This window comes from Camelus ferus, chromosome 14 (assembly GCF_009834535.1).
Source record: "Camelus ferus isolate YT-003-E chromosome 14, BCGSAC_Cfer_1.0, whole genome shotgun sequence".
NCBI lineage: Eukaryota > Metazoa > Chordata > Mammalia > Artiodactyla > Camelidae > Camelus > Camelus ferus.
Genome location: NC_045709.1, coordinates 29,214,390 through 29,241,776, shown reverse-complemented (window position 1 = coordinate 29,241,776; position 27,387 = coordinate 29,214,390). Strand labels below are relative to the sequence as shown.

Here is a 27,387-nt window from a genome sequence, read left to right as displayed (position 1 = left end):
GTGCATGTATCTTTTTGAGTTAGTTTTTTCATTTTCTTCAGATAAATAATCCAGGAGTGGACTTGCTGGATCATGTGGTGGTTCTATTTTTAACTTTTTGAGAAGCCTTTGTGCTGTTTTCCATTGTGGCTGCACCAATTAACATTCCCACCAACAGTGGGAGCCCCCTTTTCTCCACATCCTCACCAACATTTGTTATTTCTTGCCTTTTTGATAATAGCCATTCTGACAGGCGTGAGGTGCTATCTCACTGTGGTTTTGATCTGCATTTCCCTTCTGATTAATGATGTTGAGCATCTTTTCAGGCACCTGTTGGACATCTGTGTGTCTTAATTGGGAAAAGTGTCTACTCAGATCTTCTGCCCATTTTTTAATTGGACTGTTTTGTTTTTTGCCAGTGAGTTGTGTGAGTTCTTTATGTATTTTGGATATTAACCCATTATCAGATATATGATTTGCAGATACGTTCTCCTGTTCAGTGGTTTGCTTTTTCATTTTGTTGATGATTTCCTTTACCGTGCAGAAGCTTTGCAGTTTGATGTGTTTCCACTTATTTTTGCTTTTGTTGCCTTTGCTTTTGTCAGACGCCAAAAAAATCATCATCAAGATTGATGTCAAGGAGCTTACCACCTAGGATTTCTTCTAGGAATTTCATGGTTTCAGGTCTTACGTTCAAGTCTTTAATCCACTTGGGCCTGATTTTTGTATATGGTGCAAGACAGTGGTCCAGTTTGATTCTTTTGCATGTAACTGTCCAGCTTTCCCAGCACCATTTATTGAAGAGACAGTTCTTTGTCCATTGTATAGTTTTGAGAGTCCTTACTCTTAACAGAAACAGTACGTTCCAGCCATTTTTAGTATTACTGTACAGTAACATTCCTCCTCAGAAGATGGAGCGTTTGACGCTACTCAGTGCCCCAGCGGCATCAGTGAACGCTGCTTTCCTGTGAACGGCCTGCTGTAAGCACCATGCTGTTCTGGAGGCAGGCAAACACGCCATCCTTCCCCTGAAAGAATGTGTGACATGAAGTGTCACTTTATCACTAGTGGAAAATGGAGCTGTTTTCCCAGAGCATTGGAGGTTGGGCAAATACCTCAAAATGTCATCGCCACTCATCACGGCTTCTGAGTTACGTGCAGCTCTTGCTACTCAACGAGTTAATGAGGAGGCACTGGTACTGCCATCCTCTTATTTTGATAACTCTTGATATCTCTTGATATTTGGTTTTCTTTGGTAACTCTATTTCCACCTGATTGGTTCCTGTGTTTTCATGGTATGGGTTTTAAAATATCATTCTCAGTAGGGATCCTTAAGCTTCACAGATTGCTACAGGGGTCTTTGGCTCAAAAACTGGTAAACCCTTCTTACTGCCTCTCGTGGGCAGACATCAGTCCTTCTCAGCTGTGAACAGCCTTCTTGAAAATGGGCACCTGGCTCCTCCTCCTTCTCTAAGGAGCATGCGTGTGTACCTACAGGAGGCAGCCTCTGTGGCCAGAGGGTGGGGCCAGGCCGGGTCTGGAGTTGGGCTGGTTTCACCGCCCTGCCTGGAACTGAGTCCCCTGTGCCCGGAGTGTGGGAAGTGACAGGTGAGGCGCCGGCCTCCCCTTAAGCCCCAGGCTCTGCGTGCACTTCTCCTGGTCTCACTTTGGCTTTGGGTTCCCAGCCGCTATTTGACGCCCTCCCCTTCATCTCCATTTCTGAGGTCTGGTGTGTTTCCATCTCAGCTTGGACCTAGAAGGTCCTGACTCCTGGCTACCAAAGCTCCTGCTCCCTGCCTGCTCCTTGACTCAGCCGATCTTTCTAGAAATGACTTATCTGACCAAGCCGACTTCTCTCTCTTTTAGATGTAACTGACATATAACATTGTATTAGTTTCAGGTGTGCAATGTAATGATTCAGTATTTGTCTGTATTGTGAAATGATCACCTTAATGAGTCTGGTTACCACCCATCACCACGCACAGTTATGAAGGTTTTTTTTCCTTGTGGTGAAACCTTCTAAGATCTCCTCTCTCACCAACTTCCCCATATGCTACACGGTATTATTAACTATAAAGTCACCAGGCTGTACGTTTCCTCCCCAGGACTTACTTATCTTATAACTGGAAGCTTGTATTTTTTAACCCCTTTCACCTGTTTTGCCCACCCCCACCCCCACCCCCGACCTGTCTCTTTGCTTCTCAACATCCTAACATAACAGAGGGGGCCGTAGAATAAAGTCGCTCCCGCAAAGGACGATGCTCCTGCACACAACGGAAGGAAGTACTCAGTTTCAGTCTGAGGTTAGTGAAAATAAAGATGGAGGTTTGCTTTGGTTTGGTTTTCTGTTTGGGTGCACAGATTCCTGAGTTATATCCTCCAGACTGCCCAGGTCTCACGTTGGCCGTGGACGATTGGAAAGGTAGCTCACATGTTTGGGATCTTTCTGACCTGGGGCGGTGGGTAATGGGCTCCCAGTTCCAGTCATGACTCACTATCTCCCTGGCAGGCCTCCCTTCCTCATAAGTGTGTTTAAACTCCCCTCAGTGAGTGTGGTTCCCTGGGAGGGTTTGATGTGCATTCCTAGATTCCTCTGGGTGATCATGAGATCGTCACCTTTCTTCCTGCTTCAGCTCGGGATAACTGTGAACCAGCTCCTTGTTGCTGAGTGGCCCAGTGTCCCCCGAAGTCCCCTGTGCCCAGGGCGATGCCACTGCATGAGAGGGGCCCTGCGGTGCTGTCCACCTGGGCGCGGAGGCCCAGCTGCTTGTGTCAGTGACCGCCCGGCGGTGCCGAGGCCGGGCCTTCAGGGGCGCCCCTACCCCGTGCCCGGGGGGGGGGGGGTCTGCAGGCTTAGCTGTTTTTGGAAGTGAAATGAGGCCTTGTGCTCTCACCAGGCAGCAGAGATTTTGGTAAAATTGTTCTTCTCATTTGTACACGGCCTTGATTTCAGTCCCCGCTCAGGTGCATGTGAGGGCTTGGGCCGGGGGCTGGAGAAGGGGCAGAGCGTTAGTTCTGAATCAGGCCTTCCCTGGACCTTGTCATGTGGCCTTGAGCCGACGAGCCCTGTCTCTTGCTGGCTTTCCGGTGATCCTTTCCCAAGAAACTCCCGGCTTCTCCCAGACACAGCCTGGGGCACCAGCGCCCTGTCCACCAGCCATCTCGCTGGGCACGTGCAGACCCCACGGTGATGGAGTTCAGGCCCAGGCCTGGTCCCACCTCGAGTGTGAGTGATGAAGCCGAATCCTGGAGCCTCGCCTCCAGCTGCCCTGAAGTTCCATTACACAGAACAGAGCTGGGGGAGGCGTGGGGGGAGGCCTTAATAACTGAGATGGAACTTGTGGTTTCTGTAAAATCAAGGCTTGCCAATATTCTTTTCATTGGCATATTGTGCTAATAATAGACGATTGGGAAATGGTGCCAGTTGTGAATTGGTAAAGATTATTAAGACAAACCCCACGGGAGCTGCTAATTTACGGTTAGGCATTGTAAGTGCGATTGTTAACGGCTGCCCTGAAATGCGGAGTGCAGGGAAGCCAAAGCTTTCATCCTGGGCTGTGGTTTCAAGCGCCTTGTGTTGCGCCCAGAAACCACTGTGTCAGTAAGGACTGAGTAAATGTCTGTGTCTTTCTGCTGCGTGGAAATACAGCAACGGTGATGATAGCAACAAAATCTAGCAGTCTTGCTACAGACAATGCTATTTTAAGCACTTTCCTTTTTTAACCCATCTACCATCACAATCACCCTAGGACACTGGTACTGTTAGTTTCCCCACTTTACAGATGAGGAAACTGAGGCACGGACCCAGTTAGAAACCTGTACTCAGTATAAGGCAAGATTTAAGAAGTATAAGCATGTGGAAGCGAGACTATTTCTCGCTTTGTCAACTGCTCAGGTGACCTTATCGTCTTTTTTTTTTTATTGAAGTGTAGTTGATTTACAGTGTTCTGTTAGTTTCAGGTGTGCAGCAAAGTGATGCAGTTATACATACACATAGATATTCTTTTTCAGCTTCTTCTCCATTACAAGGTTATTACAAGATACTGACTATAGTTCCCTGTGCTCTCCAGCAGGTCCTTGTTGTTTACCTGTTTTATATACAGTAGTGTGTATCGGCTAATCCCAGACTCCTGATTTATCCCTCCCCTACCTTTCCCCTTTGGTAACCATGTCTGATAACTGGAATTATGTTAGAGAGTTAATGTCCTTTAATTGAAGAGATTGAGGCCTGTTTGAAAAGGAAATGCCCCCCACGAGAGAAAAAACACCAAGGTGTTACCAGACGTTTGCATGTCAGCCATCGTTCACGCTTGTTGGGAAAAGGATTTGGGGGTCACATGTCAGTCCTTGTTGAATCTGAACCTCTGCCTTTGGGTGCAGGAAGCTCTATTTTAAAATGGGACATCAAAGTCATAATTCTTAGAACAATTCTTTATTGTCCCACAATTTTTTTAATAAACACAAATTAATTTCCTAAAAATATATTCCTCTTGAAAACTCAGGTTAAGGCACTGGGCTGTAATCACTACTCTCAAAGCACCTCTATCTTAGGTGCTTTCTGTTTCTCCTTCAAAACTTCCAGCACAGTTTTAGGCAAGTGAGGATCATTTGGGGGAGACACCCAGTAAACACGGGGTGAACTAAATAAAGCCCACATCGCAAGGTCTTTCCATAGAACTGTTAACACATCTGGTAATCTAACTGGTTCTAGATTTCAGGTCATGTGTAAAGTCAAAACAGAGACAGAAGTAAAAAAATAGATCAAATTCGTGAGAGGATTACTACCAAAATCCCACTGGACGAAATTTTTATTTGATCCTGGATACTTAATGCAGTTTGCATTAGCCGAATAACGGACTGTGATTAAGTGGCCTCTATCAAAGCATACTCTTTTTTCAAAAGAAAAAATTTGTAGGGGGAGGTAATTAGGTTTGTTTGTTTATTTTTAACGGAGGTGCTGGGGATTGAACCCAGGACCTCATGCATGCTAAGCATGCACCCTACCACTGAGCTATATATACCCTCCCCTCTCTAAGCATCTTCTTGCTAGAAGCAAACTGTCTGCATCATGATCCCAGCCGAAGACCACGGGTTCTGGACACGCTGGCAGAAACTGGGTCCTATGTTAGTTCTGAGCACATTAATGAACGTGTATATGTGACACTTCTAATTCCCAGAGCTGGGCACCAAAGCAATATGTAGTGTCTGAACCATCAGTACTTAAAGAGATGGTACTTTAAATACAGCGACACACGCAAACAAAAAGCTCCTGGTGGTATTTGTGTTTTTCATCCTATTTGCCTCTTGAAGGTTTTGAAGCACATCACAGGATAAAAATGTAAGCAAACTGGAGAAGGGAGGCAATGCAGTGGAGCAGAAGTTATATATTTAAATCAGGGGGAAAAAAAAGAAAAGAGGAAGGAAACTGGAAGGCAGTCTGGCAGTGTTTATCCGAATTTCAAATGTGTGTTCCCTTTCTTACCGCAATGTTGCTACTAGGAATTTACCTTAAGGATATACTTGGAAAAACCCCTCGAGATGGTAAGCATGTGTAAACTAGGGTGGGTGGGCACACGACACGGAAACAAGCAGACCCCCAGAGCCTCTGGTTTCCCGTGCGGACGTGAGCCCTGACTCACAGAGCTCAGTGGGGGACAGAGCGGCAGCAGGCTCTGCCGCTCACCGTCCCTGGGAACCGAGGCTGACAGCCACCCCTGCCGTTGAGCTGCACCCTCTGGAACTTGTGACAGCCTCATCGCTGCTCCAGGGGAGGAGGGGAGCATGGGGACCCCATCCCTGCTCCCTTATCCTTCCCACGACATTCCCACCGTGGCCCATTGGCCTCAACCTGTTTGCAAGTGACGGTGAGAAAAACAGGGGAGGACATCAGTGACCCAATGAGCCCCGCCTTCCCCGCCACTAACCAGGAGATACACGTGTTCTGTCGTATACAGGAGCTCAGAAACCAGTTTCTGCTGGTGGGTGATGATGTAAATGAACTGCGGTCTATTACATGGTGGTTAAAAAAAAAAAGTGAATCTGAATGTACCAAAGAGGGAAGAGCTCCAAGATGAATAATTTCCAAAAAAGCATGAACAGTGCGCGTAGTGTGATTCTTTTTTAAACATGTAGCCACGCAAGCATATATGTAAGTATTTTTCTGAACAGACAGACAAGATTCCGTTTACACTGATTGCTTTGAGGGATGAAGGGATGGGAAAGGAGACATTGTTTTTACCAGATGGAGCACAGTACTAATTTTACCTAAAATAAGAAAGGTAGGGAGAAATCTAACACACTAGTTGATCATATTTCTGAAATTCTTAATTTTCTCAGATTGATAATGGTATTCTGGGTGCATGAGCGGGGATCTTTATTCTTGGATGCAGAAATGTTTTTAGAAGGAAGTGTTATGGGGTCTGCAACTACTTTCAAATGCTTTAGCCAGTTAATTGTGTGTGTGTGTTGTGTGGTCACATAGAACACACACGTGCGAGACATTAATGATTGAATCTGCATGGTAGATATTTAGCAGTTTGTTGTTCTGGTCTTTCAACTTTTCCAGATACCTGAAAATTCTCAGAGTAAAAAGCTGAGGAAAATTAAATGAAACAAAATGACAAAAATCATAGCACCAGAGAACAGAGAGGTTTGCAGATCTCCCATCTTTCTCCCTTAGGACTGATGTAAGATGGTGTTCAGAGGTAGCCATATTAAACGTCAGAAATCAGGCATCAAAATCTGAAATCAAGACACATCACAGGGAACGGTGGTGACAATGGTCTGTAGTGGCAGGAGTTCTTAAAGGATTTCTGTCCAGGCCTGTGGAAAAATGGGCAACCTTGTTAAGCATAACCAGACTCTTTGAATTGCTTTATCACTGTCGTAATCATGGTACCTGCTTGGCTGAGGATGCTGTTTAAAATATTCTGTTGACATGTTTCAAACACTTTTCTGGAATCTGTTCTTGAAGTAAACATAAATGGGACTCTTTAAAACAATGCTCAGGGGATGAAAAGCCATATGACTGTAATCCATTCTCTCCCGCGACTGAGGTGGTGGTGACTCACGGAGAAAGTATGTCCCTCCAGGTCGTTCTTGGGGAGGCAGGTTTGCTGACATTCTAGTTGGAGGCTGCCTCTCCCTGTGGCCTTAATGATGCCGCACACAAAGGTCTAGGAATCTTGCCGATTGCGTTCCACACAAACCCTGATGTTTCCCACATTTCGGCAATTCTCTGCAGCTGAGCTCTCTCCCCACAGTGCAGTGGCCACGGTGCGGTGGCGTTGGGGCTGAAAGAGGGGACCATCCACCTGTATTTTTCAGTGTTTGACAAAATGAACTATAGGGTCCTCTTTGGGGTGGTGAATACTGCTCCTGGAAACTGGTGTGTTCCTGTCTGTTCCTGATGCTCGGCCAACAGTATTGAGGAATACTTGTGTGTAAATTACAGTGAAATTAACACAGGCATTATTTTTTCTAAGATGTTTAAGGGAGCTAACAGGAGCCCCTTATCTTCTCTCTCTGCTTTACAAGGAGAGCAGTTAAAAGGCAGAAGCCGGGGTCTGGGCAGGAGGAACCCTGTGTCTGCTTGGCTGAAATGCTTCTGATGCTTCTGCGGCACGGAACTCAGAGGTCACTCTGGCAAACATCCCAGATGCTCAGGCTTGGTTTTTTTCCCTGCTGTTTTTGAGCTCAGTGCTAACTACTGTTAGCAGACATGAAGCTCGCTGCAATTCTTCCCTCAGAACTAGCTACAAGAAAACTACCAATTATAGCCAAGAAACAGTCTTTCAAGTACACATACACATTGTAATGTGGGCTGAAAACCAATTGGAAACATTTTGATTTGCCCTTTAAGGCCAGAGACAGGCACTTCAGGCAAACTCCTAAGATGTTTTGAAGAACAGTTTTACTAAATTTAGCATCTGAACCAACCGGTTGGCATATATGTAATGAAAGATTTAAAAGGGAAGAAATTCAACCCAGGGTAAAAAAGATAGAGGCTACTAATGGACAAATTTTTTTTTAAAGATTCTGGAAGATGTTTAAGACAGAGAGTGGTTATTGTCATTACTTCGTTTCTTTACACATGTCTGAGACACTTAATTTTTATTCATGAAAGTTTTGAATGGCTGCCTGGATCGTAACCTCCTCAGTAGAAGGAATCTTGTCTTTCACGCCGGCACCTCCAGTGCTCAGCACACTGCCAGGCATATATTAAGTGCTAAGTGGATGCGTGATGGCTAAGTGGGTAAACTAAGTGTGTGTGTTCACTGGACAGAAGCGTCTAGACTTGGAGAGTCTGCTAGGGTGGGCCCCTTTTTGGTGTCTTGGACCGGTCCAATGAGAAGGCTCTAGCCAAGGATGGCTTCTTCTGCCTCTCTGTCATTACCGCCTACTAACCTCTAAGTGTTCACTGCTGATACACTACAGAGATACTGGTTTTGATTTGTTGTGTTTTATAAGCTATGCTTCACAGTTAGATGCGTGTGACTGAGTTAAACCTTCGGTCCGAGTCCTAAGAACGCACATTCAGAGGACTGGCCTTGGTGGAGGAGCGGCTGTGCGGTTTGCCTGAGGTCGTACAAGGAGCCGGACAGGTGTCCCCAATTCTGTGGGTGATGCTTTCTCTTGGAATCAAATGACACTTCATCAAAAGGATGTTAAGGAATCCAGATACACTAAATTGCACATGTAAAACAAAGAAATTTGGAGCTGTGTTTACATCTTTCTCAGCATCGTGAGTAATATGCAGATTACCCACATGATGAAAAACCAAGGTTAGGGACCAAATAACTCACAGACCAGAGTGAAAGATGGAGCAGCTGGGAGCTTTTTCTGTAGCGTTGTCATGTTGGTTTTTCCCCCAGTTTGATGGGTCCAAGAGCTAGACGTTCATCCTGACTACTTTTTTGGTCTTCCTTTAATGTTGCATTAACGAAGCCACTGCACAAAAATGGTATACCTCAAGAGGAATCTTTCATTTGGCCTCAGATTCAGTCGATATAAGCAGTCTTCTTTGATGACTTTTATCTCCTCCCTGTTCTTGGATTTTTTAGAATAAATAGTCACCATGGCTTTAAAAACAAAACACACACGAAAACTCTAATCTCTTGATTAAGCATGAATGGCACTTAGGAAATAATAGCTCTCTTATCAACCAAAAGATGTTTTCCAGTCATACAGTTCATTGCCACAGACTACAGCGTGAGAGGTATGAATAATGAGGGATGTGTCAGTAAAAGGATGTGTTCCAGCGTGAAGAGAATTAACTGCTAAGAAAATTAATCTCAAATGCCAGGAAGGCAGAGTGAGGCTGGGCTCGGACAGCTGGTGGACAAGAACATCACCAACACCTAACACATCTCCTTGCCTCTAGTGGACCCTCATGAAATGCTTAAATAGAAGCTGGGGCCTGCTTGCGGTGACCTGACAATGGTTTTAAATAAAAGAAAAAGATTTACAGATGTACCTCGTTTTACTGCACTTTGCTTTAGTGTGTTCTTTACAGATTGAAGGTTTGTGGCAACCCTGCTCCAAGCAAGTCTGTCAGAACCATTTTTCCAGCAGCATCTGTTCACTTTGTGTCAGCAAACTCTCCTAATATTTTGAATTTTTTATTATATTTGTTACGGTGACCTGTGATCAGTGATCTTTGATTTTTAGCAATAAAGTCGTTTTAAAAGTTAAGGTCTGTACATGTTTATCGACATCACGCTGTTGCACACTTCCTAGACTGCAGTGTAGTGTAAATGTAACTTTTATAGCACTGGAAAGTCAGCAAATTCACGTGGCTCACTTTACTGCAGTATTTGCGTTGTTTTGGCAATCTGGAACCAAAGCTGAAATACCTTTGAGGTGTGTGTGCCTGTATTTAAAAATTATGGATAAAAGGCTGAAAACACAAGAGAGGGCTCCCAGTCCAATCAGGGCGTGTGAATTGTTAGTTACTGGGTCTCGGTGAGTTTCAGCGCGAGGAAGGGGCAGAGAACAGCAGCGCTCTGAGCCAGGTGTGCCCTCCTGGTGGGGGAGGGGCGAGTGGCCCAGTGCAGCTCAGAGCTGGGGCCGGGGTTGGAGGGAGGGGGTTTGGCTGTGAGCCGCTCTAGGGTCTTCAGAGCTTTGCCCGTGGGATGCCGGGACAAGCAGAAGCTTACACAGAGACGCTTGTACAGCTGAAAAGGCTGATGGCTTTGCTTCAGATCCTGCAGAAAGTTGAAAGTGAGCTCCAGTGCGTTCGAGGCCCAGCCCCTCACTTTGCAGGGGAGGCTGCCGGGGCACAGAACATAAAGGGCTTTGCTGAAAGGCCACGGGGCCCACAGTCAGAAGGAGAGCAGGGAGCCAGGTCTCCCTCTCATTCATTGCCGCGCTTCCCAGCTCCCTACGGCGGCCACACGCTCTGTGGGTATTAGGGTTTCCTTCGTGCTGCGTACAGCTGTCTGGGGAGAATTTTTACAAGGGGGTTGGTCGTTTTTAAAATACAGTTGACTTCCTATGAAGACTTATTTTTAAGAGATTCTATTAATTCATTGATTCCAGTCTAAAAATCTTGAGATGAGTATTTCTTCAGCTTTTGGGGCACAGTTTGATCACTAAAAAATTTCTACATCTACCTGGTGTGCTGGACTTTACTACAAAAAATACAGCTTTACTGTTCCCCCCCCGATCACTGTTAAATGCTTCTCTACCTGGAAAAAATGAGGGGGAGGAAATGCTCTCCCCTATCATAACGCAGCAAATTTGCCTTCAAGGATGTCTGTGGTGTAAATACCACAACATAATCCCAAAGTCACTGAAAATAAAAACAAAAGAACAGCCAGGTCCTTTGTACTAGTGACAATTACTTCTCCTTTTGACCCATCTGAAGCCCTGTTTTCTACCCAGCCAAGAAGTAGGGTGAGTGTCCTTTTCTACGTACATTAGGAAGTCGGTTTTACTCCTCTGGGATTTTTTCTTTTCTTCTTTTGCTGATGCTTCTCTGGGTTGGGTCCAGAGACTGACAGCCAGCTGCAGAGTCCTGCAAGTGATATTTTGTTGATCTTTTTTCTTATTTCTATTGTGAACGTTTATCACAGTATTTGAATGGGCAACCGGTTTACGTTAGAGGAAACTGAATAGTGAGAGCTGTTGGCCGAAGAGTCGCCAGCTGGCCAGGCCACACTTAGCCTTGCAACGCAGGGTTGTCACAACAGCAGGTTTGCCTTTCAGGTGGAGCAAGGAGCATCTGCACCTACAGGCTCGCAAGAGGTTTCTGTGCTGTGCGATTCCTTCCTGCTGGTTGAAAAGAATAACCACTGGGCACATTTTATTTTTCTTAGTTAAGGTTGGCTTTACTCAGTTTGGAAAATGTGGTTTCAAAAACAAGGTAGGGAAAAACGACGCTGTGTATTTGATCATTTAAATTGTAACAGAGGTCACCAAGTCAAAGTTGAAAATGCAATGCTTCATCATTGTTTTACTCAGACTAATCATTCATGATCTTTGGTGTGTGGGGTCGAGCATGCAGCTCAATGCTGTGGCTGTGAATTATGTCCCCAAACTTGAGTTTGCAGTGGAGGGACCGAGAGGCAGAGTGAAACAAAGTGATGGAGAAGATGAAACTACTATTCTGGCACCAAATGACACTGTGGGCCTCTGGAGAATTTTTTTTGGTTTTGTTTTTTGGAAGGAGAGCATTTATCCGACAAACACTCCTTTAGTTCAAATCTGCCAGGAGGATGCTGCAGAGAGACCTGCTTCCAAAACCAGCCTTTGATGAGAATCTCCTGAGGGGCTTTTAAACACACAGATTCTTGACTGACTGGGGCTGTGATCTTGGGCAAATCAGTCTGGGCTGGAGAATCTGGGTCCTTACTTCAGGGGCCCTTTCTCAAGCTCCCAACCTAAAATGCTTCACTCCTTAAGGTAAGGATTAACCAGAGTTAATGCAGATAGAGATCTGAGCACTTCTTGGTAACCAGTCGCTGCTTCTGCCTTGACCACAGCTCTGCCCTCAGATCTCAAAGGATGATGAGGGTGGGAATCTGATGATCAATCTCAAGACACAAAGTCCAGGCAAGCAGGGCAAACACTCAGAGCACTGGGTCACTGTCCCCAGGAAGGCCAGCAGTGCGAGTGTAGCTGCATTCCCCACTGGCCTCTTGCTTGCCTCTGTCCACCATCACAACACACACTTTCATCCATGTCAAATTGTTACAAAGAACACATGACTTTTTCCTTCCTTCTGGGATTATTTTGTGAAGAAAAATGAAGCTGTCAATAGCAAACTGGTTTGCTTGAATGGAAATTCGATTAACCTGGAACTAAGGGTGGAGATAAAAGCAGGAGTCCCTCCTTCTCTTTCTGTCGCCACTTTCAGACTGTGCTGGTCTAACTGTAGACATTTTCTGTTCAGGATGATGAGTTTATAAAAGTTTATGATACAGTGTTATTTGTGAAATGTGAGTTCAGTAGTTTTGTGAGCAAACCAATGGACTCATCACTCTTTGCAAGACTAATATTCACATTGTGTGCATGCACGGTCTGATTTGAAAAACGGGCACACACATGCCCGTGGGTAGAGGCTCTGGATAAGTGTAATCAGAGAGAAACAGCAGGAGCAGGCAAATTAAAATAACAAACAAAAAAGAAAGAAAAAGGAAAAGAAAAAAGGAAAGGCAAATACTTTGAAGGCGCTTTTTCCATAGGAAAAAAATATTTTATTTTTTTTAGAACAAATTCAGTTTGAAACAGACGTGGAATGTGACCTCACGGATTTCATTTTCTGGAGGCTAACTGCAATGTGGAACTAAAGCAGATCAAAAACCTAGGACAGCCTATTAAAATAAAACAAAGGAAAGGAAAAATATTTATAACTCAAGCATAATACTGTGTTACTTACAAATTGGACAACGAAATTTTAAATAAATATTCATGGTACATAATTACGGCACAAATATGCAGCAATTTGGCAACCTTTTATACCATTTTTTTTTCCTCGATACAGTGCAAAGGGGAATGACACTGCCGTTTAACAAGCTGTAGCTAAATACATTGCAAAATTCAGATTTTATACAAAACATCTTGCTTAGACTTTATAAAAAACCAACATTGCTCTATGTACACAATCTGGGTAAGAAAAGCCATTTCTGTCTTGTTTTCATGTGTATTTTTATTAAAAAGGTGAATAAGGCTACTGTAACACCCCAAATCCATATACAGTAAAATCTGAACCTATTTACATCATCTTCACTTTAAACATTGTGGTGCAAATTCCAAAGTCGGGCGACTAGGGATGAGAATACAAGGAAGGCATTTACAGTAACTTTCCAAAGCGGAACCAACTTCAAAGAAAGGGACAGTTGGTAGATTGTCATATCCTGCACCAGACACAAAACAGACGCACAGAACACTTTTCAACTGCTTGCAGTAACGCTTCGTCAATTCATCTGATTTTTCACAGTTTAGCATATAACCAAAATGTAGCCAACTGATGATACACACCTTTGATTTCATTAAAATCAAACTATTTCCCATTTTCCCCCTTCTTGCCTCTCTCCCCCATCCTAAAGGTAATTTTTGATGGCTTACAAGAAAATCTTGTATGAACGCACGTACAGGAGAGGTTAGGGTGATGGAAAGAATTACATATGTACTGTGGCTGGTCACCATGGCAACCTTCCCCAGAAATATGATATAGATATATATAATATATATTGTAGATATATATTATACATATATGTACACATGTAAACCACACACCCACTCATACATACACACACACACTTTGGACCAACAGCATTTTCAGGTTCAGGAAATAGAGAAGAATAATTTCCACGACAATTCAGTTTTGCAGGTATTCACTGGAGGTTTTGAGAACCTTAAAATGCTGTTGCTACATTTTTTTCTCTCCCAATTCAGAAAGTAAAGTGTTACCATAGTAACAGGACTATGTTAAAGATGTCTATTTTGCATAGCACATAAAAAGTAGGTTTCCTGTTTACTGGGTTCGTTTCCCAGAAGGGAGGGGGCGAGGGACGGGGGAGGGAGGAAGGAAGGGGCTCGAGCTGAATTTTCAGCTGAAACCCCTTCGATGTGACCCGGTGGATTCTAGCGAACACTTCAGCCCATAAGGCAAGGGGAAAACACAGCACAGAAAAGAAATGCCGGCACACGTCACTGTCGAATACATGATGCAGGAACACCGATTTCCTGGTATTTGGGGCTTGCATTTCCTAATCTACAGTTACGTGAGATGCCTTCAGAGGACTTGGTTATTTTTGTATTTGCTCCCATAATTGTTATTTCTGGAGTGACGTTTTTCCCAGAAGTAGCTGTCCAATTTTTTTTTTTTTTTAAAGCACTGAGCGTTGGGACCACTTAATTGCCACAAATGAATTTCACATCTTCTGGTGTGGACTGTGTGCAATCTTAAAATATATATTAGTAAAAATCTTTCACTTTATATCCCTTGTGTTCTATATACCTATTATAAATACATCCTACCTTCCTTCTCCCCGTCGACATCATAATTTATTTCGGTCCTCAGGACTCTAAGAGGTTTGCCAGGTGCTCCTCGCCTGGATACAGAGCCCTGGCCTCGCTCAGTACCTACCCCTCGGCCCTCACAGCCAGGACAGCACCGCAGTAAACCAAAGTGTCAGTAAGGCTCAATGGGGAGGGGGGCGGGGAAGGGGTCCGGGGTCCGGGGTGTCTGACCCACCTTGTGTATATGAGAATTCCTTAATAACCTCGGTGATGATGGAATCACAGCCTGTTTGACCTTTGGCTTTCAAACTTCTAGGTCAGATTTGGCTCTCTGCTCTTCTCCTAAATGCTCTCCCTGTGTTTAGTAAAATGTGGTAAGTATAGCAGCTGAGTCTGCTGGAAACATCATCCAGAGCAGACCGACTTCCCTGCAGCTTCCGAGCTGCCACCTTATTGCCGGTACCACGACAGTGCTGCCCGAATCCGCCACCAGCGGCCTCCCGCTCCCTTCCCGCCCAGCCTGCTCCTCTCCCAACAACGCCCCTGTGTTCCACCCAGCGTGGAGGGACTAACTGTTTTCCCCTGTGCATTGCTATTTGATAAGAGTGAATTCCTTCAAATGCACCCTAATCTACTGTGTGTGTCTGAAAATCTTAGCGAAACCAAAGTGCTGTGCTATCTAATTGGGGTTTTCCCTCCCAACTCTGTTTCAGAGGCAGCAGCACTGAACTGCATTTGCAGACAGCCCTTTCTCCGGGCCCCCCCTTCCAAGAACTCTTCGTCTTCCTCGGCCGACAGCCTGGTCTGGCTGGAAGGCTCCTGACGGACAAACGGGGCTTCTGTAAGTGTGTGACCCGTTCGGCTGCAGCTGTTGTTGCCAACGGAGGGAGCGGGAGACTCGGAGTAGCAGTGTTCCGTTAGTGATGCAGTGTGGCGTGAGAGGGCATCTCGTGTGCAGGGCTGCAGAGCCCTGGCTGACAGGCGTGTGTGCAACGGCGAGGACGCAAAGCTCGCGCCCGCGGAAAGCCTCACGCAGCCAGTCTGTGAGCCAAGTCCGGGGTGCAGCGCGGGGGGCCACGTTCCAAGGCCTGGCGGCCCGGGCCGCCGTCCCGGGGGCTGCCAGCTCTCGCTCCCGCCCACCACGCGCTCTGCGTCCCCGTGGCCCCGGCGGAGGGGAGGTGCCCGGCGCGCCGGTCCGAGTGCGCATCTTCTACAGGAGTCGCCAGCAGTCGGTGAGCATCGTCGTCACCACGGCCGAAACGCTACAGACTAGCAAGCTGTCCGACCCCACGGGGCTCTGCGAGGAGGCCTGTCCTCTCCCCGCGCTGTTAGTCAGTCCGTCGCAGGCACAGGGGGCCCCGACCCCCCGCGGGCGGCAGCAGGACAGTAAGTTTCCTCCGGGAAAGCGAAGGCACCACCGAGGCTCAGACCTTGTAGTAAATGTTGGCCGGGCTCTGCGGGGGCATCTCCTGGACTATGTACACCGGGTGCCCGTAGTCCCCGCTGACCTTCTCGTAGTGGGGGCAGAAGACGCTGTCCGCAGTCCTCAGCGGGATGATAATGTCACTGGGCTCCGAGCCGTTGTTGTTGCCGCCGCGCTTGGGCGTGGCCAGCGTGCTGAGCGACAGCGTGGCCGTGTGCTGCGGGGAGTGCTTGCGGTGTCTCCGCCGGTACTTGAGCAGCAGGACCACCAGCGTGATGATGATGACGATGAAGATGATGCATCCTGAAGCAATCCCGGCGAATAAGGCCACTTCGGAACCGAGGATATTGTTCCCAGAATGTCCGGCGCTGTTGCCGTCTGTGCTGGACCCTGCGGGGCGGGAAGAAGGAAGCACAGCAGTCACCTCTGAGCCCGGGGCTGGCCGGCTGCCTGCAGGGCCCCTCAGACGGGAACGCTGAGCAGGGCCTCCCCAGACCTCCCTGGCGGCCAGATGCTGGCAAACCGAGCACCTCCTTTAAGAGCAAAACGCAGAAGCCAGCAATATGGGAGACGTGACTCCCGGTCAGAGCCGACCCCACGGCTTCTTTTCTACCCGTCATCATCCTTCAGCCTCGGGGACGGGCTGTGACAGCCAGCCCTTGACCTTGTCTCACGTCTTAACCCACGTCGGCTGGCCTGCGGCCACCACAGGGAGCAGGAGGAGGGTGGGGAGCAGCCAGTGCCACACCACCTGCCTTTAAAGACAAGCCCTGCCTACCCGCAGATCCGCTCCAGAACTCACGGGGAGGATGGGGCCTGGGAAAGTGTTCAACCCGTAACTCGTTTGTATTATTTGATTTACACTTAAAGTATATTTGGAAGGCAGCAGAAACTCTCACACAGAACAGACTGCCAACCCAAATGTTCAGTACTAAAAAATTGCCTGGCATCATTATATTACCCATTTATCAGTTTGTCATAAGAATTTGACACATCTTGTCATTGAAAGTTAGAAATAACAACTTCCCTCCTTGACGCTGGGAAAGAGATGGAATTTTGCTGCAGACGCTACGTTCGTGCGACTACCAGCCAGGCCTGTGGATCCCGGCTGCGGCTGCTGACGTCTGCTCTGCGGCCACGACATAGAAAATTCACTTGTGTGGTAACAAATACATAGCTATTTGTTCAAAGACTGCAAAAAATGAAGTTAAATGACAGCCAATTGTATCCTGTATTTTAAACTTTTGCCAGGAATTCGCTTTATATTTTATCTTATACTGAAAATATGAAAAAAAAATTTCTATGAAACCACCCAAAAAAAATGTGGCATTGTGCAATATTTTAAGACATTACCATCTTAAACGTAGAAGAGGATTAATCAGGCTCTTTGTGGATCAGGTATAATTAGATGAGGCATTAGAACCTTAATTATATATACATTAACACTGACTTGAAGCTAGCGTTGCAACCAGCGCAGTAACTTGTCAGCCAACGAAAACAACTTTGATCTGCAAGAGCAGTGTCGACAATCAGCACTTAAACCTGATGAATTCGACTCTCTGAGTGTACGACTTTTGTGGGAATGAGTTATTTTGTTCTGATTGAGTAACTAATAGCAACCAACCTAGAGCAAAGATCACTGAGTCTCCTCACTACAAGGTGGCCCTCTGACGCAGAAGCACTCGGACCCCGTGCTGCCCCTACAGTGCCCGCCGGGCGGCCCGCACCGACCGAGACCCGCGCGTATCATGCTGCCCTACCTGGGTTTGGTTTGACAAAAGGACTTGTTGTTGAACTTCTTCCATTTGTCCCAGCTTCTAGTTCTGGGCGTCTTGTTGGATCATTATGCCTGGTTGACCCAGCGGAACTTGCATCTATGTGAAAAACAAACGATTACTCACAGCCCAGACAGCTGATGGGGTCTAGCTCTAGGAGCTGGATATGTATCTCAAGAGGCATGAATAGCAATGAGCATAAGATTCTTTATGCAAAGTACTGCAAGATGCAGGAATATAATTTTCCTTTTAAAACAAAATGCTTATACTAGTTATTTCAGAGGTTTAGATTGTGAGGCCATCTGTGGAAGCTATAGGGATTCTTGCATTTGGCAGGCAGAGCGTTGCAGATGACATTTCAATTTGAGCAAGCTGACTGACTACTATCCCAGTCTCTAATTAGAAGAATAATTCTTTCTGCAAAATAGGTCACCTCTAGGTGGAGAGGCTCAGTGAACACATGTCTTCTGTAGTCATGGGACAGACATGGGCAAAATGGCAGAAACTTAGTTATCGCTCTGGATATTTAAATTTTGAACCAAAGAGGTGTTTTGCTTTTAAGAAGAAAGCATCTATCTGTGTATATGTACATGGCAACAGACATTGTACCTGGCCGACCTCAACTTTTACAACTGTCTCCAATAAAAGAAGTGTCACATCAGCTGAAGGAGGAAATGTGTCAGTGGCTCAAGGGATGGAGAAAGGGTTGCTTTCGAAACTACACTGGAGAGCGAGGGGAGGCGCGCGCCAGCCATGCTGGCGCCGCACTCGCTGGGGACTCAAGCCGGCTACAGTGGCTTCGTGAAGCGGCGGGCGGTCTTTACCTTGTCCAACTTTCATGAGGATCTTCATGGCTCTTGTCTGGCACACCCCTCCCTCCTGGTTATCCAGGCCCTCCAAAGACCCATTTGATGTAGCTGATTAAAAATAAAATGGACAAAACAAAAAAATAAAGAAAAAATCAGGAAATCAATAAGCCAAGTTTACATGAACATGAAATGTCTGAAAGCAATTTGAAAAATAAGAATTCACTCTTAGTCACAAGTTTTCTGAACGTATGGGATGCTGAAAGGCAAAAAAAGAAAAACAGAAAGAAAGAAAGAAAGATGGATACAGTGTCAACACTGCCGGATGGATGACCTCTGGTTTCCAGTGTACTTAAGTGCTCTCTCCTCCCTTCGTGATCAAGGGATTTCACGTGAGTCTGGAGATGAAAGGGCCAGCATCTTCCAAAAAGCTTACTGACTACTTTGGGGTCAACCTCCAAGGAGCAAGATAGTAAATATGGTAATTTCAAAATGTAGTAATCATCACACAACACCTGCTTCCTCTACTACAGACTTTCTGCTTTGAGAACAATTACCTTGATGCTCCCTGTTTGTCAAGAGTCCAAGTTCTGTAAACACTCAAAAGAGGAGACTCCTCGCCCCTTTTCTTTCCTCAACTTTCTTTGAGCTGAAGAGATGTACTAGAATTCTGGTCTTCAAATTCTGAAGCTCTCCTCCATCATTTGGTACTCGACCCGAAAGAAGGGATGTGTTATTACCACCAATATCGACCTTGTTAAATAAATCCAAACCCCAACCAGGCTCCCTGGGGCAGAACATCTCTGGATGGACAGAGGGAACCACATGTGCCCACGGCTCTGTGAGGGCACTGGGGCAGCCCGGGACACAGGGGGACAACCTCCAGCAGCCACCTGCCTCCGGTTCACCAGCTTGACTCCCTTTCCACCTCAGGATGGAGGCGGAGGAGGAGGAGGAGGAGGAGGACAGAACATTTGACTGCTTTCAGTATGTATTTTTTTAAACAGCCTATGCTCTGCTCTGTTGAAACACACTCTTCTATCGCATTAGGATGCTGAGTTCTCTGAATAGTGTTATAACTAAAGCTGTAGAAAGACAGGCTACCCAGCACCTTGCTGAGAAACGGGCTTTCCATTCCAGGTCGAGTTCCAGAAGAGAAAAGGAGGTGGCGAGTTAGACATTTTCCTTCCTCCAAAGTTCAAGGGGCGAGGAACACAGGTGTTTCATATACGCTTCTGCCATGTAAATCCTTCTCTACTTTGATTATCAGAGTCTTGTCTACCAACACTATTAAAAGCCCTGAAAGAGGGATAGACTTTCTGGTAAAATAAATCCAAAGGTATTCTTTTAATGAGCTGTTTGTTTTCGAGGTGGCGGGGCGGCAGACACTCGTGCAGAGAAATATGCGGGCTGTGGATACCAACATCAGCTGGGAAACAAGGCACGGAATGACGTGCCTTTGGGTCTCGAGCTCTCGACTTGTACTTTCACTGTTTTTCTTACAAACAATGGCTGCCTCTTGTGTGTAGAAATGTCTCTTTGCTTATCTGAGTGTTTCCTTAACGTCCAGTCTCACAATCGTATCTCACGCTTCTGCTATTGCTGACACTGAGTTTCTCCTGGGAAACTGGGCAGAAATTGCCATAATTTTTTTCTTTTACAGTAAAAAGTAGACAGTATCTTCTTGTTGATTGTTGAGAAAATGTTTGGCAGATAAGTTAGAACAAATACCTGAGAACTTCACATGCTTGTGTGACTCTAAAAAAAAAACAAAAACTTTTCTCCCCATTTTCTCCATCTTCTCTCCCTTTTTCCTCCTCAATTTCAAAGCATCCTTCCCTCATAAAGGCTTAGAACAGTATGGGGATCTCCGAGCTGGCACTCTCTGGTTCATTTCAGAGCAGTGCTAAAATCTTCACTTAATTATTTAGAGTTTTCTCAACTGATCTTTGTCAAAATTTAGGATATGTTTTTATATAGGAAAAAAGTGGAAGAATGATGTCTTTGTGTGGCTGCTAGTTTCAAAGGTTTAGTTGACTTAATTCAAGTGGAATCTCCATGTTTTCTCAGTCACATACACATGAATGCACCCCAGTGCACAGTTAAATGACTGACTTTTTCTTGCTAAAACGTTAACACTAAGCTGATGAGTGATAAAAATAAGATCTGCAGGGTATATACCGAGAAAAAAAGGTTGTGGGGAGGAATATAGATTTATTTATTTAAACCTTGAGGTAAAAAGATCAAAGATTCAGGTCTGAAGGACAAAAATAAATTTAAAAACTCAAGAAAGGACAGACAAGGCAGGCAGAGAAGAGTCACTGGTAAGTGTAATTCAGAATAGCGTCTGCAGAGGCAGAAGCTACAAACTTCTCCTTTGCCAGTTTGGAGGTGCACTTAATTTGAGTGGCTTTTTCTTTTGATTTTAATTTGCAGGCCAGTGCCTTTCCTGAATACCAGCGCCTGCATGGGGAACTCCCTCTGGTTTACTCACAGTGATGCCTGAAGAGCCCCCAGATGTAGAGAGCTCCAAAAGAATTCAACTTAAACTGCAGGCTAGAACCTAACATCCACAGGCTGTGCATGGTAGGAAGAAGATTGTGCTTCGCATCTTTCACAGCTGGAACTTTTTTTTATTCCTCGGGGAGAAAAAAACCTCAAGCCCTGGAGATGCAGAGGGAAATTTGCAGACGCTGCCTTTGCTGAGTTCCTGGAGGTAGAGGTCACTGCTGGTGGGCCGGGGTGGGGTGGTGAAGGGGAGGGCGGGCCAAGAGGCAGGCCACTGGGTGAGGATGGTGCTTCCTCTGCATTCTGGGCTCTGCGTCTTCCCCCTTTAAGTCAGTGTGGAAGGTGCAGAGGTTATTGGAAGATATTGAAAAATTTAGTACTAACTTTGAAATAGCATCCCCAACACTTGGCTGTTTCAAAGGTGGCTACACTTTAACATACAGTTAGTTAGGTGTTCCTCCAGGAAAGATTTTTGCCTTAAGTTAGGAATGATCTCATCTGTCAGGGAAATCAGGTTTTAAGATGTTAGTACCAACTGATGCTTCTTCAGAAGGTAAATGTCATGGAAAGTTTAATTATAAAATAACTCAGAGTAACTTCAACGTACTTTCTATTTGATCCCACAGTACAAATGAATGTCTCTCCTCCCCATGACCTCCTACTGAGGAAGGGGATTGTGGGCCTAATTCCAGGGGTATCCCCTTCTCCTTCCCCGCTCCTCCTGCCTTGAGAAATGGCACAGCCTTAAGTGTCCTGTCCTGATGGCACCTTGTTACCGGCAGTGAACTCTGAAATAAAGCCCCAAGATTAATATTCTGATTTCTGCTGCAACAGTCAGTCACCAAGAGGCTTTATTTAAGAGGCTCGGTGGCCAACTCTGAAATACAAAAAGAAATTGCCAATGCTTGGAGAATAAACTCTACCTCCATTTCAGGAGACAGTGTTGCAATTATTTTACTATTGATTTGAATGTATTAGGAATTTTTAACTTTAGAGAAAGAGTAAAAATAAATTGTTAACCTCATTATATTAGTTTTTCTTTGTATTTTTCTACCAGCATCATCTAAAGCCACCACAGTCCTGCTACTAGTATACTAAATGGTTGAAATTGCCTTTAATCTTTAACTAGAAAAAAATAACACTGTTCTATCTAAGCTTTTAGTGCCCATTTTTACCCCCTCCTTGGCCCAGGGAAAAAAATAGACTTTATAAAACTAAAAATTACTAGAAAATTATCTCCATCTAGTTAGAAAACAGGTTTCAGAAAGAAACGTAGGCACTTCACCACCTGCTCTTGAAGGCTTCTGCTTCCGGGCTCTAACTGCATGTAGTGAGTGTGCTGGGATCTCGACATTGTTCCCCCAGGGCCTGATTTTAAGTGGGTGGAGATCATTGCTCAGCAAGAAAAAAGCACCCTGAGTCCACACGGCCTAAAAGTTCTCCTCACGTCTAGAAACTACTCAGCCAGCACCTGTGGTTTCCCGTGTATTTGCACAGGAACTTGCCTGCAGTGCCTCCTCACTGGGGATGGCACACTGGTTATCTGAGTAGATAAAAAGGAGAACCCGTGAGCCAAGCAGCCTGAAAAGGCAGGGATATATTCTGGCTGTGACTTTTAGATGGGGCCCATGGAGAGGAAGTCATGCTGCATTGTGACATGTCTTCATCCAGCTGTGGTTGCTCTGCACCCCGAGGAGAGGGGGCAGGGGGACCTGGCTGTTTTTACTTCAGTCTATCACTTGGGCAACGTTGTGCTAATCAGATGAAGAATTCACCTGCCGGACCTGTGCAGACAGATGGGTCCCCCTGCACGAAGAGTGAGGGCAGCACCAAAAAGTCTACAGAATAAGAGCATGACTGTGAAGGAGAACTCGGGTTATCATGGAAAGCACGGAACACCAGCTTATACTTCTGCTCCAGAGAACTGAGTAAAATACTCAAGCAAGTTTATCTTAATTGAAGTAGAGTTGATTTACAATGCTGTGTTCGTTTCTGGTGTACAGCGTAGTGATTCAGTTATACGTATACATGCATATATTCATTCTCATTATAGGTTATTATAAGATACTGAATAGAGTTCCCTGTGCTATACAGTAGGACCTTGCTGTTTATCTATTTTATATATATTGTAGTTAGTATCTACAAATCTCAAATCTAAAAAAAAAAAAAAAAAGACACTTATTTACAAAACAGAAACAAACTATTTCAAGATGCGACTTACTGGGATGGGGTCAGGACAGGGCCGGGACAGGGTGGGGAACTGATGGACACTCAAAAGCAAATATTTTTTTATCAACTTCATCAAGGAGGTCCACCAAAGAGACACAGACAATACTGAGCATACAGAGTCAGGAAAACCAGAGAGTTCAGCTTTCTCATAAGAGTAAGAACCTTGTCTTCATATAAAGCAGCCCATGGTGTAATTTGCTCTTATTTGATTATGAAACAAAGAACATTTTATGAAAACCCTCTATCAGCAGCATCCTCTTAGAGCTACTCTCTTCCTCCAGGTCACCATCCACTGGCCCTGCTAATTGTGATTTCTCAGGCCAGTGTTTCTACACATCAGTCTCTGGAAACTCAATTCAGAGCTCAAAAGCATATAACCTGGCATACTGAGGAGCCAAAAGCAACAGAATCAAGTCATAAACACAAAGAGTAAAGCTGGGACATTAAAATAAATATGACACATAAACTTGTTACTGTTTTCTTCTAGCAGGGCTAGCCAACCTTTGAGTGTCTAAAAGGAAAGAAAAAAAAAATGAAATGACATATGTAAGTTGAAAACCAGAAGGCTGATAGAAATATAACTATTTAATGTGAACATGCAACCAGGAAGTTAAGATCTACCTACTTAACACCCAGACATGAATTCAAATTGAAAATGTGGGGTGCACATTCAAGATACGCACTAAGGAAACAGGAATTCCATTTCCAGAACTCGGTGTAGTTTAATGCCTTGAATATCACGATTACCCTTTAAGACTCTAACTTAGAAAATAATTCTAAACGTGGAAATGATAATACTCACTGAATGCTAAAAATAAATGCCTTTTTAAAAAATTAATAAAAGCGTCTGGAGCAAAAACATCTGTATGATGTGCCAAAAGGAAGATGAAAAAAAAATCACTTCTTCTAACTTCTTCCCTTTTATGTGTTTCTCTGTGGATTTACAGTCAAAGAAATGACGAATATATACCATCATGATTTTCCAAGAGCCTTGCTATTTTTGCTTGGTGTAATATTAAAAAAAAAATTAGCATTATTTCAAATCATATAGCATTTCATCCCAGAATGCCTGATCTTAGAGTAAAAGTTTTATAAATACTTCTTAAAATGGCCTCAGTTGGAAAAAAGAAAAATACAAAGGAAGATACAGGATAGGTGTGCTTTTTACCCCAGGAAACTTTGTGCCAGTGGGACAGGAAGAAACACTTGAATTAAAACCACATCACCCTGGCTGCGTTTTGAAATTGTAAAGCAGTAAATCAGGCATTAAAAGGTAGTAGCTGGCTTAGCCCCAGTGACTTCTGTACAAAGTAATCCATTAGCTTCTCCAGTAGACAGAATGATTTGAAAAAATGAATTAAAAACCAGACCCTCCTCCCATATTCTGGCATTAAATGAGTAAAGGCACCAGGTATCCAGTATAAATGGATGCTCTTAAATAAAACGGTAGAATAATTTCCTCAATTTTCAGTGTTCACCATGAACAATGATTGGATCTGCTAATGACAGCTCAGAAATAAGAGTTTTTAAAAATGTAACAACCTTGAAACAGTTTAGTACACTGCTTCTCCTGGTGAGTTGACTAAAAGATTTAATGACATATGACACTGCCACTTTTGTATCACTCTTTTGGGAAGAGGGGAGAGAGGAAGAAACTAGGCAGAACTGAGTCTAAAGGAGCCAATGTAAGTTATTTTCTCTCCTATCTCATCTACCACATGAGACTTGGACACTGCGGGAGGTCACCCTATCAAGAGAACAGTAATAACATAAAGTAATCAACACTACCTCTAGAACGTAAGACATTCTAGCACAGCTCACTCATAAAATCTTTTCACCATTAACAACTGTACCCAAAGATCAAGTTAGTGACAATCATTGAAGGCTCAGAGTCATAGTTACCTTTGATGAGCTAGCCCTGGAAAGTCACTGATTACCTACAACCAGAGTGAAAAAATGGGAGAAAGAGAAGCCTTGAACGTGTGCATGTGTGTGTGTGCGTGCACACATAGGGTATATGTCATGACAGAAACACCTCCCAGCATGTACTGATGCTTTCCTGAGAAAGATCAAACTGTCCTGGCAATAAATCACCTGTCCCCTCCTTCTATAAGACGCATGCATAAACACGTGCAATCATTCGTGAGTGGCTTCTCTTTTTTCCCCCTCAAAATACTGCTTGCAACACCTTGATGTCTTGATTTTTAATCAATTCTGTTGAGGGAAAATGGCTCTTTCTAAGTCTAAAATTTTATGGCTAAAAGTTACGATGATTCATGCAGGTGGAGTCTCATTAGGGAAAATAATTTCAACCAGATTTCATTAAAAAAACTGCATCTAGTGTGCTTTCAGGGAGCTCATCTTGTCACAGCGATCCAGAGTTAACATCATGAGAATGTGACAGTCAATGGTAAGAGAACAATTACCTTTATATATGAGAGTCAACCTCATTATGCACCAAAACCTACTAAGAAAGAGGAATTATGTTTTAAAAATAGGTGGCCAGATGACCACTTCAATATAATGACCAAACTCACATTTAAAACAAAACAAAACAAAGGAGTGATGTCAGAGTTCTAAAGATAAAACATAATCCCCCATTGTCCACATTAGCTTTACTTAAGCATTCCGATTCTTTAAAAATGAGACTTCCTGGTCAAGAGATGGTGATAATATCTAATAAAAATATTCTGAGCCATGAAGAAGCGTGCGTTTGAGTGAATTATTTCTAGCACACAATTTCTAGCCCACTCCTGAGTTTTTAATGGTCTTCATCATTAAAATAGCTTTGTGGAGATGTGGAAAAGTCTAGATAGCAAAGGGTCGGAGTAAAAAGTTCATGGTGGGGAGCGCACACAGCCCGCAGACCTCCTGCTCATTCTGCCGTCCCTAATCACATGCAATGATATTAATGACCCAGTAATTGGGAGACCGCAGCACTGAAGTGGAAACCCTCCATCTGAGGCAGAGGTCATCTCTGGGTGGTAGGGCTTCACCGGTGACGGAATTAATGTCTGCTGACAGTTTAGAACATAACACTGCCGATGAGAAAATGCACCACTCTAATGGCATAATAGTTTAGATGGACGTGATGTTATTTGCTTTGACCATCTAGAGACCAGCGGTAACCCCGATAAAGCGCCCTGTCTGAATCTGCCCTACACATGAACCTAATTCCGTTCAGGGGACATGTTCTCTACTCCCAAGAATCCGGAGCAATTTTCCACATGTTTGCTTCAATAAAAGAATACCTTCATCTCCTGGCTTAACATCAGGAACAATGAAACTGGGTTACTTCACTGATGCAAAAAGCCATTTGAGAGGCAGGACTGTCTTTCAGCAACACAGTCTGGCTTCTCTGTGAAGTGAAGTGATCAGTTATGCTCCTGCCAGAGGTTTTGGCTGTCCACCCACCCATCCATCCACACAAACCGTAGCACTTATCCTTTGCTAAGGAAATGTAAAGTCTCTTATTACCTCTTTTGTACATTTGAAAGATTTTTATTATTTTTAACTTTACGACTTAGCAACTTTGTATCGAGGGGTGCAAAATACATGTGACCCTTGAACAGCACAGGGGTTAGGGACGCCGACCCACACACAGTAAAAAATTTGAGTATAACTCAGTCTGCCCTCAGTCCCCACGGTTCTGTCATATTCCAGGATTTAACCAACAGCAGATGGTGCAGTGCTGTAAGATTTACTACTGAAAAAAATCTGCCTGTAAGTGGACCCAAGCAGTTCAAACCCATGTTGTTCAAGGGTCAACTGTACTTGACAAAACACAAAGTGTAGTCTTATTGAAGAACCGGAATGAACAGGCAGTAGATCAAAACAGAAAAAAAAATTCAGAAGACCTGACAAATTGCCATGACAACCACCTTTAACCAGTGGCCCTTCTCCTTTCCTACTGTGCTGCGCAACGTGCTGAGGTCAGCTTTGGGGGCCATGATTGAGGTTGGTTACACGAGACGCAGCACGAGACAGGACCTCTGGTCCAACGCGTCTGACTCAGCACAGCGCTCTCTGGGTCCCTGCGATGGCTGCATCTGTACTGGGTGTGTGCGCACGCCCTCTCCACTGGCACCGCGTATGTGGCGTGTGCGGACGCGGACTCCTTACTACACTGTGTACGTGGTGTGCTGTGGACATACACCATCTTTCCTCTTGCTCTGCACATGTTCATACACTTGGTGAGCCA

The 27,387-nt window shown here is 44.7% G+C and overlaps 1 protein-coding gene across 1 annotated transcript in view; it reads right to left on the bottom strand.

The window, feature by feature from the left end:
- Positions 1-12,654: 12,654 nt before the first annotated feature.
- EFNB2 (ephrin B2) overlaps positions 12,655-27,387 on the bottom strand; it is a 44,336-nt gene continuing 29,603 nt past the window's right edge. Inside the window, exons 3-5 of the mRNA XM_032496681.1 lie at positions 18,468-18,560; positions 17,629-17,742; positions 12,655-16,258 (exon numbers count right to left, since the gene is read on the bottom strand). Coding sequence (XP_032352572.1) covers positions 15,870-16,258; positions 17,629-17,742; positions 18,468-18,560 — 596 coding nt within the window. The 3' untranslated portion in view covers positions 12,655-15,869. The remainder of the gene's footprint in view (positions 16,259-17,628; positions 17,743-18,467; positions 18,561-27,387) is intronic.